The sequence below is a fragment of the Ochotona princeps genome, chromosome 5 (genome assembly GCF_030435755.1).
Source record: "Ochotona princeps isolate mOchPri1 chromosome 5, mOchPri1.hap1, whole genome shotgun sequence".
NCBI classification, from domain to species: Eukaryota; Metazoa; Chordata; class Mammalia; order Lagomorpha; family Ochotonidae; genus Ochotona; species Ochotona princeps.
In genome coordinates this window covers 57,773,170-57,789,388 of record NC_080836.1, presented here as the reverse complement: position 1 = coordinate 57,789,388, position 16,219 = coordinate 57,773,170, and the positions used below count along the sequence as shown (strand labels likewise).

The window sequence follows — 16,219 nt, the reverse complement described above, 5'->3', positions numbered from 1 at the left end:
AAAGTAAAAAGGCTCATGCTCACATAGGTTGTCAGACTAAATATATATGTATATATTCACTCATAAATATGAGTATGTACACATACATAAAATTGTAACCTAATATTTTGTAGTAAAGACCTGGACTACAAGTTCTTGTTTCAATCCTGTACATAATTTCTGTCTCATTACAAACTGAAATCATGCCTACTCCTACCCCTCCAGTCAGATACCCTAGTAGGAACTCAAAAACCAGAAAAAAAAAAAAAAGTTTTTAGCTTTTCAATAGTTTTTACTGAGCAAAGGTATGTGGCACTTAGGTGCAGCCTACAAGGTCAAGTAAAAGGAAAACAGTCTTCTGATACAGCTAGGGAGAGACTGGCTCAAAAACTTACATCTGTAGCCTCAATAATAATTACATTTGTGATAGACAGAATTTGATTCTCCATAGAGAACTCAACTATTTGTTTAAAAGATCAAAATATTCTGTTGTTAAATGGAGCATATATACATGTTAAAACGTACACATATATGTATATGATTAAATATTAATTTAACAAATTAGTATTCAATGTGCTATGTACAAGGTTCTGTACTAAGCACTAGAGAGAGAATGCTATGATCAAAAATGGGGCAAAAGAATGTCTAATTTTAAAGCTGTCTCAGAAGCACAAAATACTATGTGATTCCTGGTGGTTATTGTATACATTGATCCTGCCTCTAAAAAGTATTAAGATTTGTTTCTGTGGAAAAGATAACTAGCTAATGATGAAATCATTTTTAATTATGATAGTGTAATTTATCACAGTATAAAAAGTCTTCAGAAAAAAATACTGGAGAATCTCTTCAGAGGGATTTCAAATGTAAAACAGCTTTTCAGCACTCAGTGGATTAGAATGTGGCTCTATATGTAGAAAATGAATAATATTTCTGGTTAGTTTGCTTTGTTTTTGTACTAATGCTAAAGGTTAATGGACTCATCTATTTTTCTTCTCTAGAAGGGAATTGATTCCCTTTTAGTATTCCTATTTTCACAGATTAAAATAATGTGATAACAAGATTGATAAAATATATTTATAAATATATGCTGAATATGTTATATTCATGTTTATTAATTTTCTGTTAATTTGTTTTAATAAATTAGTAATTTATTAACATTTATATTTGATATTTGTGTTAATATTTAATTATGCCAGATTATAATTATGTTAAATCATGTTAATCATAAAATATGCTAAATTAGCTGAAATTGCTGAAATGTATTTGCATATATGAATATAAAGAATATATATACATGTATATGTATATCAATCATTGCCATTATATTTAAATTTTTTCTTATTATTAGATCCACCTGGGCCACCTTCTTGCCCAGAAGTAAAAGATAAAACAAAGTCTAGCATCTCGCTGGCATGGAAGCCTCCAGCCAAGGATGGTGGCAGCCCAATCAAAGGATATATTGTAGAAATGCAAGAAGAAGGCACAACTGACTGGAAGAGTGTCAATGAGCCAGACAAACTTCTAACTACCTGTGAATGCGTAGTACCCAATCTCAAAGAACTCAGGAAGTACAGGTTCAGGGTCAAAGCAGTTAATGAAGCTGGGGAATCTGAGCCAAGCGATACAACTGGGGAAATCCCTGCCACTGATATTCAAGGTACAAGCCCTCCTTCCTCTTTGTCTTAAAATGAAATTTAATCAATTCCATTTACTGAACATCCATTGGTTTGGGTGGGGTTTTTTTTCTAATGTGACCTAAATCCTATTCTATAATGTCTGGCATTACAGAGATACCAGAGGTCTTCATTGACATCGGTGCACAGGACTGCCTGGTTTGTAAAGCTGGTTCACAGATTAGGATTCCTGCTGTCATCAAGGGGCGCCCAACACCAAAATCATCATGGGAGTTTGATGGAAAGGCAAAGAAGGCAATGAAGGTAAGAAGGTTCTAGTTCTCCTGTATTTCCCAATGAATCATTGTCAGGATTATTTCCATTACAACTGTCCTCTTTTCCAATAGGATGGAGTTCATGATATACCTGAAGATGCACAGGTAAGAAACAATAATATTGAAATTATCCAGAATGGTTGACCTCAATGCTAGTAACATTTTCTTCAATGGGTATCTATGGTTTTTTTTTATGCACAGCTGGAGACTGCTGAAAACTCATCAGTAATTATTATTCCGGAGTGCAAACGAGCTCATACAGGCAAATACAGCATCACAGCCAAGAACAAAGCGGGACAAAAGACTGCAAATTGCAGAGTTAAAGTCATGGGTAAGAAGACTTTTAAAGTTGCTCTAGAATAAGAGAAAATTCTTTTTAAGCATCTAAGGAACATTGTTAATATTGTGATTTGCCACCAACAGATGCACCTGGCCCACCCAAAGATCTGAAAGTCAGTGACATCACGAGGGGTAGCTGCAGACTTTCATGGAAGATGCCAGATGACGATGGGGGAGACAGAATCAAAGGCTATGTTATTGAGAAGAAGACAATAGATGGAAAAGCTTGGACGAAAGTCAATCCAAACTGCGGAAGCACTTCATTCGTGGTACCTGACCTCATCTCCGAGCAACAGTACTTCTTCCGCGTGCGGGCCGAAAACCGTTTTGGTATTGGCCCACCTGTGGAAACCATCCAGAGAACCACAGCTAGAGATCCAATATGTAAGTCTTCAAGTGGACATTTAAATATCTGCCCAAAACTGAAAGATCTTGTAAATGATAATTAATACTTCCTTTTACTATTTTTAAAGATCCTCCTGACCCTCCAATTAAACTCAAGATTGGCCTGATAACAAAGAACACAGTACACCTGTCTTGGAAACCACCGAAAAATGATGGGGGCTCCCCTGTCACTCACTATCTTGTTGAGTGTCTTGCATGGGACCCTACCGGGACTAAGAAAGAAGCCTGGAGACAATGCAACAGGCGCGATGTGGAAGAACTGGAATTTACTGTTGAAGATCTCATAGAGGGTGGAGAGTATGAATTCAGAGTCAAAGCTGTCAATGCTGCCGGAGTCAGCAAGCCTTCAGAAACTGTAGGCCCTGTCATTGTCAAAGACCAGACATGTAAGTACCAATGTACAGCCAGAGAATGCCCTCCTTATGACCTCCCTTGTAGATATCCAGTACTGATCGAGAATCAAGAAACTGTACCTGTACATCACGATTCCTCTGTGGGCTGAATGTAGACATAGACACGTTACTCAGTTAGCCATTTATTCCACTCCCAAGGGTTTAGTGTATTTCCTTACATGTCACCTTTTCCGCATGGGAAGCTGTTTTCTTCAGAAGTGGAAAAATTCCTCTGCTTGGTGCTCCAAAGGGGCAAAAAGTAACCATTTGCTTAGCAACTGCCAAAATCTGACCATGTGAGTTTGTTTCCCTGAGAAAAGAGTGTATTCATTTTAGCCATTGAAAATACATGTTCAATGTGGTAATAATTCTTCTAACTATCATTACCATTACCACAACTGTATATTTGTTTACTTTTCTCTTCCATGGTTAAGAGGGGTTCCCTCTTCATGTTCCTATACTGGATTTGTGAACAATGGAAAATTGTTTTGCCTCTACATTAGCAGTTTTATTTCTTGAAAGGGGAAGTCAGAGTGAACACTGTGATTCCTTCATAACTCTGCATAAATATTAAAGAAAATATCATGACAGAACTCTCAATTTTCACTCTGTTCTACCCTCTTCTCAGAATATTAATATGAATGCTGACATCAGATAAGAGGGGGATAGTAACTGATATATTAATACATGCAAATCCAATAAAGGATGGCAAACGCATGTATCTGCTCCGCGAAACAGCAAAGACAGACCAACCCTGCCTAATATAAAGAACAGGTCTAGCTGTAGCAGATTCAAATAGCTTTATGGCACTGCGAATTCTATTTTCTGTCCTTTAGTGTTTCTTCTAATGACACCTTTTTAAAAAAAATTAATCTAGGCCCTCCATCTATTGAGCTCAAAGAATTTATGGAAGTTGAAGAAGGAACTGATGTGAACATTGTGGCCAAGGTTAAAGGTGTGCCTTTCCCAACACTCACCTGGTTCAAAGCTCCTCCAAAGAAGCCCGACAACAAAGAACCTGTTACCTACGACACCCACGTCAACAAACTGGTGGTGGATGACACGTGCACGCTAGTTATTCCACAGTCTCGCAGGAGTGACACAGCTTTATATACCATCACAGCTGTAAATAATCTGGGAACAGCATCAAAGGAGATGAGACTGAATGTTCTCGGTAAAAGATTGCATGCATTGGGAAAAACAATGAGGTTTTTTCTGTTCCTAAATAATATTCAGCTTTAAAATCATCTGACTAATAAAATGTTCTGTTTTTTTTTTTTTTAACTCACTGTAGGTCGTCCTGGCCCTCCAGAGGGACCTATAAAGTTTGAATCAATTTCAGCCGATCAAATGACCATATCTTGGCTTCCACCTAAAGATGACGGTGGGTCTAAGATTACAAACTATGTCATCGAGAAGAGAGAAGCTAACAGGAAGACATGGGTGCGTGTTTCCAGTGAGCCCAAAGAGTGCATGTACACAATTCCCAAATTGCTAGAGGGTCACGAATATGTGTTCAGAATCATGGCTCAAAACAAATATGGCATCGGAGAGCCTCTTGACAGTCAACCTGAAACAGCAAGAAATCTCTTCTGTAAGTAGGACAACATTTTCATGACCACAGCCAATTCTCGTCTGTGTCTGTGAACTTCTTACAAATCATTGTGGGGTGTTATTTTGTCACAGCTGTCCCTGGAGCACCAGATAAGCCAACAGTCAGCAGTGTGACTCGTAACTCTATGACTGTTAACTGGGAAGAACCAGAATACGATGGAGGCTCTCCTGTGACTGGATACTGGCTAGAAATGAAAGATACCACTTCAAAGAGATGGAAGAGAGTTAACCGAGATCCTATCAAAGCCATGACTTTGGGTGTTTCTTATAAAGTGACTGGTCTGATTGAAGGTTCAGACTACCAGTTCCGGGTATATGCAATCAACGCTGCTGGTGTGGGACCAGCAAGTCTGCCATCAGACCCAGTGACTGCTAGAGATCCAGTTGGTAAGCTTTGAGCCATTTCTTTGCTTTTTGAGTCTCACTTTCCAACACTATCCTGGGTAAGTCAAGGATGCTAATGGATCCTGGATTTTTCCAGCTCCTCCTGGTCCTCCGTTCCCCAAGGTGACAGATTGGACTAAATCATCTGTAGATCTGGAGTGGTCTCCACCACTGAAAGATGGTGGGTCCAAGATCACTGGATATATTGTTGAATACAAAGAAGAAGGAAAAGAAGAATGGGAGAAGGTAGGTAACACTGTACGATAATGAAATACGTTATGAGTGCACTAAAAATGTTGCTGTCTCCATCCAGGTAACTTTTACCTATGTTTGGTAGCTCAAAATATCAAAGCGACATCATCATAACTAATGATGCAAAAATCTGTTAACATGGTTCAGTTTTTAAAATTAGATATTTAATATTAATTTATCTTTTGGTTATAAAGCCCAAAAAGGTGGAGTGCCTGCAAACAGTATTTTTTCCCAACAATTTGACAATAACTTTAAAGTATAATTCCTGGTAAATTATTCTAGCCATTGTTTATTAGAATAATATCTGATTCTTAAAACCTGAACTGGCAACAATTTTCCTGAAAAGAGTAGTTAAATAGGCTGCTTGTTATGCTTTAGAAAGCTACTAAGGTAGAAAACTACAAGGACTCTCTTGGTGATAACAGTGATGATTTCCCTCCACCCCACTCCAGGGCAAAGATAAGGAAGTAAGAGGGACAAAACTTGTTGTGACAGGACTGAAAGAAGGGGCTTTGTATAAATTCAGAGTTAGAGCCATCAACATTGCCGGCATTGGTGAGCCTGGAGAAGCCACAGACATTATTGAAATGAAGGACAGAATTGGTAATTATTACTTCCTCCTATTATTTCATCAGTACTCAGGTTCCAGGCTGAAAAGTGGAAATGAAATTTGTAATCTCCAATTGTTTTCCAGTGTCACCTGACCTTCAGCTGGATGCCAGTGTCAGAGATAGAATTGTAGTCCATGCTGGAGGGGTGATCCGAATCATCGCCTACGTATCTGGGAAGCCTCCTCCAACTGTCACCTGGAACATGAATGAAAGAGCGTTACCCCAGGAAGCCACAATTGAGACCACAGCCATTAGCTCCTCCATGGTCATCAAGAACTGCCAGAGGAGCCACCAAGGCGTCTACTCTCTTCTTGCCAAAAATGCTGGGGGAGAAAGAAGGAAGACAATCATTGTTGATGTGTTAGGTAAATGCTTTCAGTGTGTCCATGCCATTTTTCATCTTTTCTTCATCCAAGTTTTTTAAATCAGCCCTTTCTATTGTACTTGTGACAAAGCCATATGGTAATAAAACTATGTTGTAAACATTCTGGAGAAAGAAAAAGAAAAAAATCACCCACAATCCTTGAATGATATTTAGAATTTTTTACAGTTTCTTCCTTTTTCTCCTATGCATATTCCTTATAATTTTTTCTATCCTGTGTTTTATAAAATGTGTCACCACCAGGACCTTCTGTGTTATTATGGTTTCCTAAAATATATTTTTTTGCAAATGTACAGAAATGCTTAATAACTTACTGGAGATGTTTCCACATTGTTGGACTTTCTCCTTCTCTGATAATATTCATAACAATTCAAAAACCCCTTAGAGAGTTTCAGTATCCATTTGAAGCATCATATTTGGTGGTCCATACTGCATTTTTAGTTAGTAAGTAAAGTATTGAACTCTGCTTCAAAAGGCAAATGGAAATGCTAGATTAAAAGAAAAGAATGTATTTGGCCAAAAAAGTGAAATTTATGCAGTCCATATTTTCCATGAACTTTTCATGCTTTTCCTTGGCTGCTGAGACCAATGATCTGCTCAAAAAGGGAAACCCTCACACTTCTAGTTCTGCACGTGTCTGTAGGCACGGCCGTACTGCAAACAGCCAGTTCTCCACTGGGCACGTGCATAGTTAACAAAAAATGTTGTAAGGAAATGAAGTTAATAAGCACAAATGCTAAAGGCTTTCAGGTTAATCTCAAGCTCCTAAAGGTCCTTTTCTCTAACAGTCACTACTTTAACTGGTTTACTTATTAACTTCTCTCTTCCTTGAAATCATTTTGAGATTGTGGGCCTCCTGTGCTGCCGACTGGTTGGCTGGCCAACTAAGGGGTGGGGAGGGAGAACGTCACTCCTTCGTTCTCCGCCTTGGAGAGTAAACTGGACACGAAACACGGCCTGGCTACTCTTCAGCCCTCTCCTGTGTCCCTCTGTGCACCTCTCGCAACTCCACCTTGTCTGACCCAAAAGTTCCTTCTATACAGTGATTGGATTCTCCCTTCAGCTTCTGAAACAGTGGCCATCAAGAACTGTCGGGAATGGTTATCACATTTAAACGTGGCTGAAAATAGAGAGCAGAGGAAGGACCAGTTCAGTTGCTACATACAAATCCTCATTTCCTTCGTAATGACATTGCTTTTTCTCCTTAAGAACAGAATGTAGCAAACATTGACAAACTTCACAAAGTGGCTTTACCTCTTGCCCTCCTCCCTCCAGATGTGCCAGGACCTGTTGGAATACCCTTCCTCTCTGACAACCTAACCAACGACTCCTGTAAACTGACCTGGTTTTCTCCAGAAGATGATGGAGGCTCTCCAATCACCAACTACGTCATTGAGAAGCGGGAGGCTGACCGCCGAGCATGGACCCCAGTGACATACACAGTGACTCGGCAGAATGCCACCGTCCAGGGTCTCATTGAGGGAAAAGCCTACTTCTTCCGAATTGCAGCTGAGAATAGCATCGGCATGGGCCCGTTTGTTGAGACACCAACTGCACTTGTCATCAGAGATCCCATCAGTAAGTAGAATGGTTGTGAAAGGGATTAAGAACATGTGCAGCTTACCAAATCTTTTCTTGGATCTACAATGAGTTTTAAAATTTTCTCACTTAATGGCATGAACTGAAGCTGAATTATTTCCCCAACTGTAAAATTTCCAGTGCTGGGAGACCTTTCCTAAATTACTTACACTTGATAAACCTCTTTTTATGGTATTTTAAATTTATTTGCAAATAGTTTTTTTTATTCAATGTATTTTCAATGGTAACAGAAAAATGTTATCAAAAAATACAAATGACCCCATTAAGAGTTACTTTAGATTGTACAGGTGTTGAAGAGCGCCCTCTGCTGTTATTTTTACTTACTACAGTAAAATCCGATTTAAATTTCTTTATGATCTAAATGTAATGAAAAGGTTTTAATCGTTTGCAACATTCTGGCTCATCTGCAAACAGATGCAGAAGCTTATCAGACTGCTGTCTGGATTGCCACAGGCTCAAATTCTTTCTTTGTTTTGTTTTTGGGTGTTTTAATTTTTTTTATTATTTTCCATGATACAATTTTGTAGGTATATGGATTCCCAATATACCTTTCCTCCCTCCCTCCCCATTTTCCACTACCACCAATATGTCCCTGTATCATATTATCACAATAGCATAGTGCTTTAGCAACAGTCACAAGTCCAACATTATATTATTTAAATGTATCATGGCATTGTAGCTATAGGCAATGGTAAAAAATCTAGTATCACACTATCAAGGTATATTTAACTGTATCATTAGCAGTCCCACTTTTATTCAGGAGTCGAGATGCATATCACAGTATATCTTTACTTCCTGATATGCTATTCTCTGTTATATACTTCATCTATGAGAATATATGTATATATATGTTTATCATTTTTTGTATTTTGTATGAATGTAGTCATGTCAAAGAGAACATATTATATGTGTCTTTTAGGGATTGGTTTATTTCACAAAGTATGATGGCCTTTGGTTGGGACCATTTTGTTGCAAATGGTAGAATTTCATTCTCTTTTCATGACACAGTAGTATTCCATGGAGTAGATGAACCACAGTTTCTTTATCCATTCTTCTTTCGATGGGTATCAAGGTTGTTTCTATGTCATTACTATTGTGGACTGTACTGCTGTAGAGGGTTGCAGGTCACTTTCTCATATGCAGATTTCACTTCCTGTGGATGTATTCCCAGGAATGGGATAGCTGAGTCATATGGTAGATCAAATTTCAGTTCTCTTAGCACTCTCAATGAACTTCTATTTCCTCATCTAAAAATTGATGAAATTGGGTTGCACTGCGTATTTTCTAGCTTTTTATAGTCCTTTTAGATCTTTTTTTCATCTATGAAATATGCAGCTTTTTAAAAAAACAGAACTAAAACAGGTGAGGGAGCGAGGTGACAGGTGCCTATGCTTCTAAATCTGTAATGTATTCAATTTGTTAATAAATAAAATAATTCACTCGCCAAAGGAAATATTAATTCTTAACATGACACTTTTCTCACTTTAATCATACTTGCAGCTGTCCCAGAGCGCCCTGAAGACCTGGAAGTCAAAGAAGTCACTAAAGACAGTGTAACTCTGACTTGGAATCCTCCCAAGTATGATGGTGGATCAGAAATTATTAACTATGTACTAGAAAGCCGGCTTATTGGAACTGAGAAGTTCCATAAAGTTACAAGTGATAACTTGCTTAGCAGAAAATACACCATTAAAGGCTTAAAAGAAGGTGATACCTATGAATACCGTGTCAGTGCCGTCAATATCGTGGGACAAGGAAAACCATCTTTTTGTACTAAGCCAATCACTTGTAAAGATGAGCTGGGTATGTACTGCCTACAGCTTATGCTTTAAAAATGTGTTCTTCGTAGATCTGTTGCAAGATGTAACTGAAAGTGACTTGCCTTTATTTGTACTTACATATTTTAGCTCCTCCAACACTTGATCTTGACTTCAGAGACAAACTTACAGTTCGCGTTGGTGAAGCTTTTGCCCTCACTGGCCGGTATTCAGGCAAACCAAAGCCCAAGGTCAGTTGGTTCAAAGACGATGCTGATGTACTAGAAGATGATCGCACTCATATAAAGACCACACCAACAACACTTGCTCTCGAGAAGGTCAAAGCCAAGCGTTCCGATTCTGGCAGATACTGTGTGGTTGTGGAGAATAGTACAGGCTCCCGGAAAGGTTTCTGCCAAGTTAATGTTGTTGGTAGGTATTTTTTTTTCTTGAGGGAAAAGTAGATCTTCTGTTCTTTCAAAAGCAGAAATAGAAATTACATATCTTGTGCTGTGAATTTTTTTTTTTCTGCAGACCGTCCTGGACCACCAGTGGGACCAGTTGCTTTTGATGAAGTGACCAAAGAGTACATGGTTATCTCCTGGAAGCCACCTTTAGATGATGGAGGAAGTGAGATTACCAACTACATAATTGAGAAGAAAGAGCTGGGGAAAGACGTTTGGATGCCTGTGACATCTGCAAGTGCTAAAACAACTTGCAAAGTTCCCAAACTACTTGAAGGAAAAGATTATATTTTCCGGATATATGCTGAAAATCTATATGGAATCAGTGATCCTCTGGTGTCTGATTCAATGAAAGCTAAAGATCGTTTCAGTAAGCATTGTGTTTGTTTTTGGTGATTCCATGTTCAATGTGGTTCATGTGAAAAATGAAGTTTATAACACATTTTGTCTACATTTGTTACAGGGGTTCCTGATGCACCTGATCAGCCAATTGTTACAGAAGTTACCAAGGACTCTGCATTAGTGACCTGGAACAAACCAAATGATGGAGGAAAGCCCATTACAAATTACATTCTGGAAAAGAGAGAAACTATGTCTAAACGATGGGCAAGAGTCACCAAAGAGCCTATCCATCCATACACTAAATTCAGGGTTCCTGATCTACTAGAAGGATGTCAGTATGAATTTCGGGTTTCTGCAGAAAATGAAATTGGTATCGGAGATCCAAGTCCACCATCCAAACCAATCTTTGCTAAAGATCCAATTGGTACAGTATTGAAGCATTCATTTTGTTTTCATATCATCCAATTTGTTTTCTGCTATGATTCTAATTCTTTTTGGTTACATTTATTGTACAGCTAAACCTAGTCCCCCAGTGAACCCTGAAGCAGTAGATACAACATGTAATTCAGTTGATCTAACTTGGCAACCACCACGTCACGATGGTGGTAGCAAGATTCTGGGGTACATTGTTGAGTACCAGAAGGTTGGAGATGAAGAGTGGAGAAGAGCCAACCACACTCCTGAGTCATGTCCTGAAACTAAATACAAAGTCACTGGTCTTCGGGATGGTCAGACATATAAGTTCAGAGTCATAGCTGTCAATGAAGCTGGAGAATCTGATCCAGCTCATGTGCCAGAGCCGGTACTAGTAAAAGACAGACTTGGTGAGTAAAAGAGTCTCACTTGCATTTGCAAGAAAAAAATAGTATCTTCATAAGCTTCACTGTAATGTGCACTGGTGAATACACTTAAACGTGCTGTTTTCCTTTTTTTCCCCTAGAACCCCCTGACTTAATACTTGATGCCAACATGGCAAGAGAACAGCACATTAAGGTTGGTGACACTCTAAGGCTTAGTGCCATCATCAAAGGAGTGCCATTCCCCAAAGTGACTTGGAAAAAAGAAGACAGAGAGGCTCCAACTAAAGCAAGAATTGATGTCACTCCTGTTGGCAGCAAACTGGAAATTCGTAATGCTGCCCATGAAGATGGTGGAATTTATTCCTTAACAGTGGAGAATCCAGCTGGTTCAAAAACAGTTTCAGTAAAAGTGCTTGTATTAGGTAAGAGTTTTAATGCTTGATAACCTTTGAAAATATTTTTGATGTATTATGAGTTATTTCTGATCAGGATTAAAACATTCATACAACTACTATTCAATCCTTTTCAGATAAGCCTGGGCCACCCAGAGATCTGGAAGTCAGTGAAATTAGAAAAGATTCTTGTTACCTTACTTGGAAAGAGCCACTGGATGATGGTGGGTCTGTTATTACAAATTATGTGGTCGAGAGGAGAGATGTTGCCAGTGCCCAGTGGTCACCTCTTTCAACTACATCAAAGAAAAAGAGTCACCTGGCTCAACATCTGAATGAAGGCAATCAGTATCTCTTCCGAGTGGCTGCTGAGAACCAGTATGGGCGTGGTCCTTTTGTGGAAACACCTAAACCCATCAAGGCTCTGGATCCCCTTCGTAAGTTGCCTTCTCTGGTACATAACTGTTGCTTGACTGTCTTTGACAATAATATGTATTCATCAAAACATCTTTTTTCCTAAAAGATCCCCCAGGGCCACCCAAGAATCTGCACCATGTAGATGTTGACAAAACTGAAGTTTCCCTTGTTTGGAATAAGCCAGATCGTGATGGTGGCTCCCCAATCACTGGCTATTTGGTGGAGTATCAGGAAGAAGGTGCCCAAGACTGGATTAAATTCAAGACTGTGACAAATCTAGAGTGTGTGGTTACTGGACTACAACAAGGAAAGACCTATAGATTCCGTGTAAAAGCTGAAAATATCGTGGGTCTTAGTATCCCTGATACAACGATCCCAATAGAATGCCAAGAAAAACTAGGTGATTTTTTATTTTTGTTTTTCATCCTTTAAATGACTTACATGCTGAAATCAAACTCTAACTTCCTTCTGTTTACTTTCTAGTACCTCCATCTGTGGAGCTAGATGTGAAATTAATTGAAGGCCTTGTGGTAAAAGCTGGAACTACAGTCAGATTCCCTGCGATCATAAGAGGTGTACCCACTCCTGCTGTAAAGTGGACAAGCGATGGGATTGAGATTAAATCAGATGATCACTACACAGTGGAAACTGACAGCTTCTCATCTGTTCTTACCATTAAGAACTGTTTAAGGAAAGACACTGGGGAATATCAAATCACAGTGTCCAATGCAGCTGGCAGCAAAACAGTACCTGTACATCTTACTGTTCTCGATGTCCCTGGTCCACCAACAGGTCCTATTAATATTCTGGAAGTCACCCCTGAATATATGATCATCTCATGGCAACCACCCAAGGATGATGGTGGAAGCCCTGTGATAAATTATATTGTTGAGAAACAAGACACAAGGAAAGACACCTGGGGTGTTGTCTCTTCAGGAAGCAGTAAGCTGAAATTAAAAGTCCCACATCTGCAAAAAGGCTGTGAATATGTTTTCCGAGTGAAAGCAGAGAATAAGATGGGTGTTGGTCCTCCCCTTGACTCCACGCCCACTGTGGCCAAACATAAGTTTAGTCCTCCATCTCCTCCCGGTAAACCAGTGGTTACTGACATCACTGAAAATGCTGCAACAGTATCATGGACCCTGCCAAAGTCTGATGGTGGCAGCCCAATAACTGGCTACTACGTGGAACGTCGGGAAGCAACTGGCAAGTGGGTGAGAGTCAACAAAACACCAACAGCAGACCTGAAGTTCACAGTGACTGGACTCTATGAGGGAAACACCTATGAGTTCAGAGTTTTTGCTGAAAATCTTGCAGGACTAAGCAACCCATCCCCAAGCTCGGACCCAATAAAAGCTTGTCGGCCCATCAAACCACCTGGACCACCTATTAATCCTAAGTTAAAAGACAAGACTAAAGAAACAGCTGACTTGGTGTGGACAAAGCCCCTCAGTGATGGTGGCAGCCCCATTCTGGGATATGTAGTAGAATGTCAGAAACCTGGGACCACAAAATGGGACAGGATTAACAAAGACGAACTCATTCGGCAGTGTGCTTTTAGGGTCCCTGGACTCATTGAAGGAAATGAGTACAGATTCCGTATAAAGGCAGCTAATATTGTGGGAGAAGGAGAGCCAAGAGAACTGGCAGAATCTGTGATTGCCAAAGATATCCTGCATCCTCCAGAAGTAGAGCTTGATGTGACTTGTCGTGATGTCATTACCGTTAGAGTGGGCCAAACTATCCGCATTCTTGCTCGAGTCAAAGGCAGACCTGAACCAGACATAACTTGGTCTAAGGAAGGCAAAGTACTGGTCCGAGAAAAGCGGGTCGACCTAATCCATGATCTACCTCGTGTTGAGTTACAAATTAAAGAAGCTGTTAGAGCAGATCACGGCAAGTATATCATCTCAGCTAAGAACAGCAGCGGACATGCCCAAGGGTCAGCCATTGTGAATGTCCTTGACAGACCCGGACCTTGCCAGAATTTGAAGGTTACCAATGTAACCAAGGAGAACTGCACAATTTCTTGGGAAAACCCACTAGATAATGGTGGTTCAGAAATAACAAATTTTATAGTAGAATATCGGAAACCAAACCAGAGGGGCTGGTCAATCGTCGCTTCAGATGTCACTAAGAGATTAATCAAAGCCAACCTTCGAGCCAACGATGAGTACTATTTCCGAGTTTGTGCAGAAAATAAAGTAGGTGTTGGGCCGACCGTTGAAACAAAAACTCCAATTCTGGCTATTAATCCTATTGACAGGCCAGGGGAGCCAGAAAACCTTCACATTGCAGATAAAGGAAAGACATTTGTCTATCTGAAGTGGCGGCGCCCTGATTATGATGGTGGCAGCCCAAATCTCTCCTATCATGTCGAGAGGCGGCTGAAAGGCTCAACTGACTGGGAAAGAGTACACAAAGGAAGCATTAAAGAAACCCACTACATGGTTGACAAATGCGTTGAAAACCAGATTTACGAGTTTAGAGTGCAAACAAAGAATGAAGGTGGGGAAAGTGATTGGGTAAAGACAGAGGAAGTTGTAGTAAAGGAAGACTTGCAGAAACCAGTACTTGATCTGAAACTAAGCGGGGTGCTGACTGTCAAAGCAGGGGACACCATTAGACTTGAGGCAGGTGTTAGAGGCAAACCATTCCCAGAAGTGGTGTGGACCAAGGACAAAGATGCAACTGACTTCACAAGATCACCAAGAGTCAAGATTGATACCAGTGCTGATTCATCTAAATTTTCTCTCACTAAAGCAAGAAGAAGTGATGGTGGGAAATACGTTGTTACAGCAACTAACACAGCTGGCAGTTTTGTGGCCTATGCCACAGTCAATGTTTTAGATAAGCCTGGTCCTGTCAGAAACCTGAAAATCACTGACGTGTCCAGTGACCGGTGCACTATTCGCTGGGATCCACCTGAAGATGACGGTGGTTGTGAAATCCAAAATTACATTCTAGAAAAATGTGAGAGCAAACGAATGGTTTGGTCTACTTATTCTGCTACTGTCTTAACACCAGGCACTACAGTAACACGTCTCATAGAAGGAAATGAATATATTTTCAGAGTCCGGGCAGAAAATAAGATAGGCACCGGACCTCCTACAGAAAGTAAACCAGTCATAGCTAAAACCAAATTTGATAGACCTGGTCGCCCTGATCCCCCAGAAGTCACCAAAGTCAGCAAAGAAGAGATGACAGTGGTTTGGAGTCCTCCTGAGTATGATGGTGGGAAGTCTATCACAGGATACTACTTGGAGAAGAAGGAAAAGCACTCAGTACGATGGGTGCCTGTTAACAAGAGTGCCATCCCTGAGAGACGTTTGAAAGTACAGAATCTCCTTCCAGGACATGAATATCAGTTCCGTGTCAAAGCAGAAAATGAAATTGGAGTTGGAGAACCAAGCTTGCCATCAAGACCAGTGGTGGCCAAAGACCCCATAGGTAAGACATTCTTGGTCTTTTGTTCCATTCTTTGTGTTACGCAAACTGTTCATTTTGAGCACATAGGTATTAGATAAGTGCATTAAATCAATAACAATAAAGCCTTGTTTTAGTAAATAGTTTTTCAAATAGATATTTTACCAAATCAACGAAAAGATACAAGAGATTCTGATGTTTATGGATAAAGGTTAAACAGAAGTCATTAAATAAAAATGTGAATGACTATGTTTCATTAAGTTAAATACAATACATAAAGCCATACATCAAAGTATCACTAGGGGTAGTTATTCTACCCCTAAATAAATGTGTGCATTTATTCTGCTGTAATTTCTTTTCAGAACCACCTGGTCCGCCTACCAATCTCAAAGTGGTTGATACAACCAAAAGTTCCATAACTCTTGGATGGGGAAAACCAGTGTATGATGGAGGTGCACCAATAATTGGATATGTGGTAGAAATGAGACCAAAATTAGCAGATGCATCACCTGATGAAGGCTGGAAGAGATGCAATGCTGCAGCTCAACTTGTTCGCATGGAATTCACTGTCACCAGCTTGGATGAAAACCAAGAATATGAATTCAGGGTGTGTGCCCAAAACCAAGTAGGCATTGGACGCCCAGCAGAACTAAAGGAAGCTATCAAACCTAAAGAAATCCTTGGTGAGGCCCTCCTTTAGCCCATTTCACTTCCTA

At 39.9% G+C, this 16,219-nt stretch overlaps 1 protein-coding gene across 1 annotated transcript in view; it reads left to right on the top strand.

Moving 5' to 3' along the window:
• Positions 1 to 16,219, top strand: part of TTN (titin) — a 266,306-nt gene that overhangs the window by 188,228 nt on the left and 61,859 nt on the right. Inside the window, exons 261-283 of the mRNA XM_058664684.1 lie at positions 1,328 to 1,636; positions 1,768 to 1,916; positions 2,000 to 2,032; positions 2,129 to 2,258; positions 2,351 to 2,650; positions 2,740 to 3,057; positions 3,941 to 4,237; positions 4,358 to 4,657; positions 4,750 to 5,064; positions 5,159 to 5,307; positions 5,766 to 5,916; positions 6,008 to 6,289; positions 7,582 to 7,884; positions 9,406 to 9,708; positions 9,813 to 10,094; positions 10,197 to 10,496; positions 10,590 to 10,892; positions 10,984 to 11,292; positions 11,409 to 11,690; positions 11,798 to 12,097; positions 12,184 to 12,477; positions 12,561 to 15,527; positions 15,866 to 16,186. Of these exons, the coding sequence (XP_058520667.1) occupies positions 1,328 to 1,636; positions 1,768 to 1,916; positions 2,000 to 2,032; positions 2,129 to 2,258; positions 2,351 to 2,650; positions 2,740 to 3,057; positions 3,941 to 4,237; positions 4,358 to 4,657; positions 4,750 to 5,064; positions 5,159 to 5,307; positions 5,766 to 5,916; positions 6,008 to 6,289; positions 7,582 to 7,884; positions 9,406 to 9,708; positions 9,813 to 10,094; positions 10,197 to 10,496; positions 10,590 to 10,892; positions 10,984 to 11,292; positions 11,409 to 11,690; positions 11,798 to 12,097; positions 12,184 to 12,477; positions 12,561 to 15,527; positions 15,866 to 16,186 (8,697 nt within the window). The remainder of the gene's footprint in view (positions 1 to 1,327; positions 1,637 to 1,767; positions 1,917 to 1,999; positions 2,033 to 2,128; positions 2,259 to 2,350; positions 2,651 to 2,739; positions 3,058 to 3,940; positions 4,238 to 4,357; positions 4,658 to 4,749; positions 5,065 to 5,158; positions 5,308 to 5,765; positions 5,917 to 6,007; positions 6,290 to 7,581; positions 7,885 to 9,405; positions 9,709 to 9,812; positions 10,095 to 10,196; positions 10,497 to 10,589; positions 10,893 to 10,983; positions 11,293 to 11,408; positions 11,691 to 11,797; positions 12,098 to 12,183; positions 12,478 to 12,560; positions 15,528 to 15,865; positions 16,187 to 16,219) is intronic.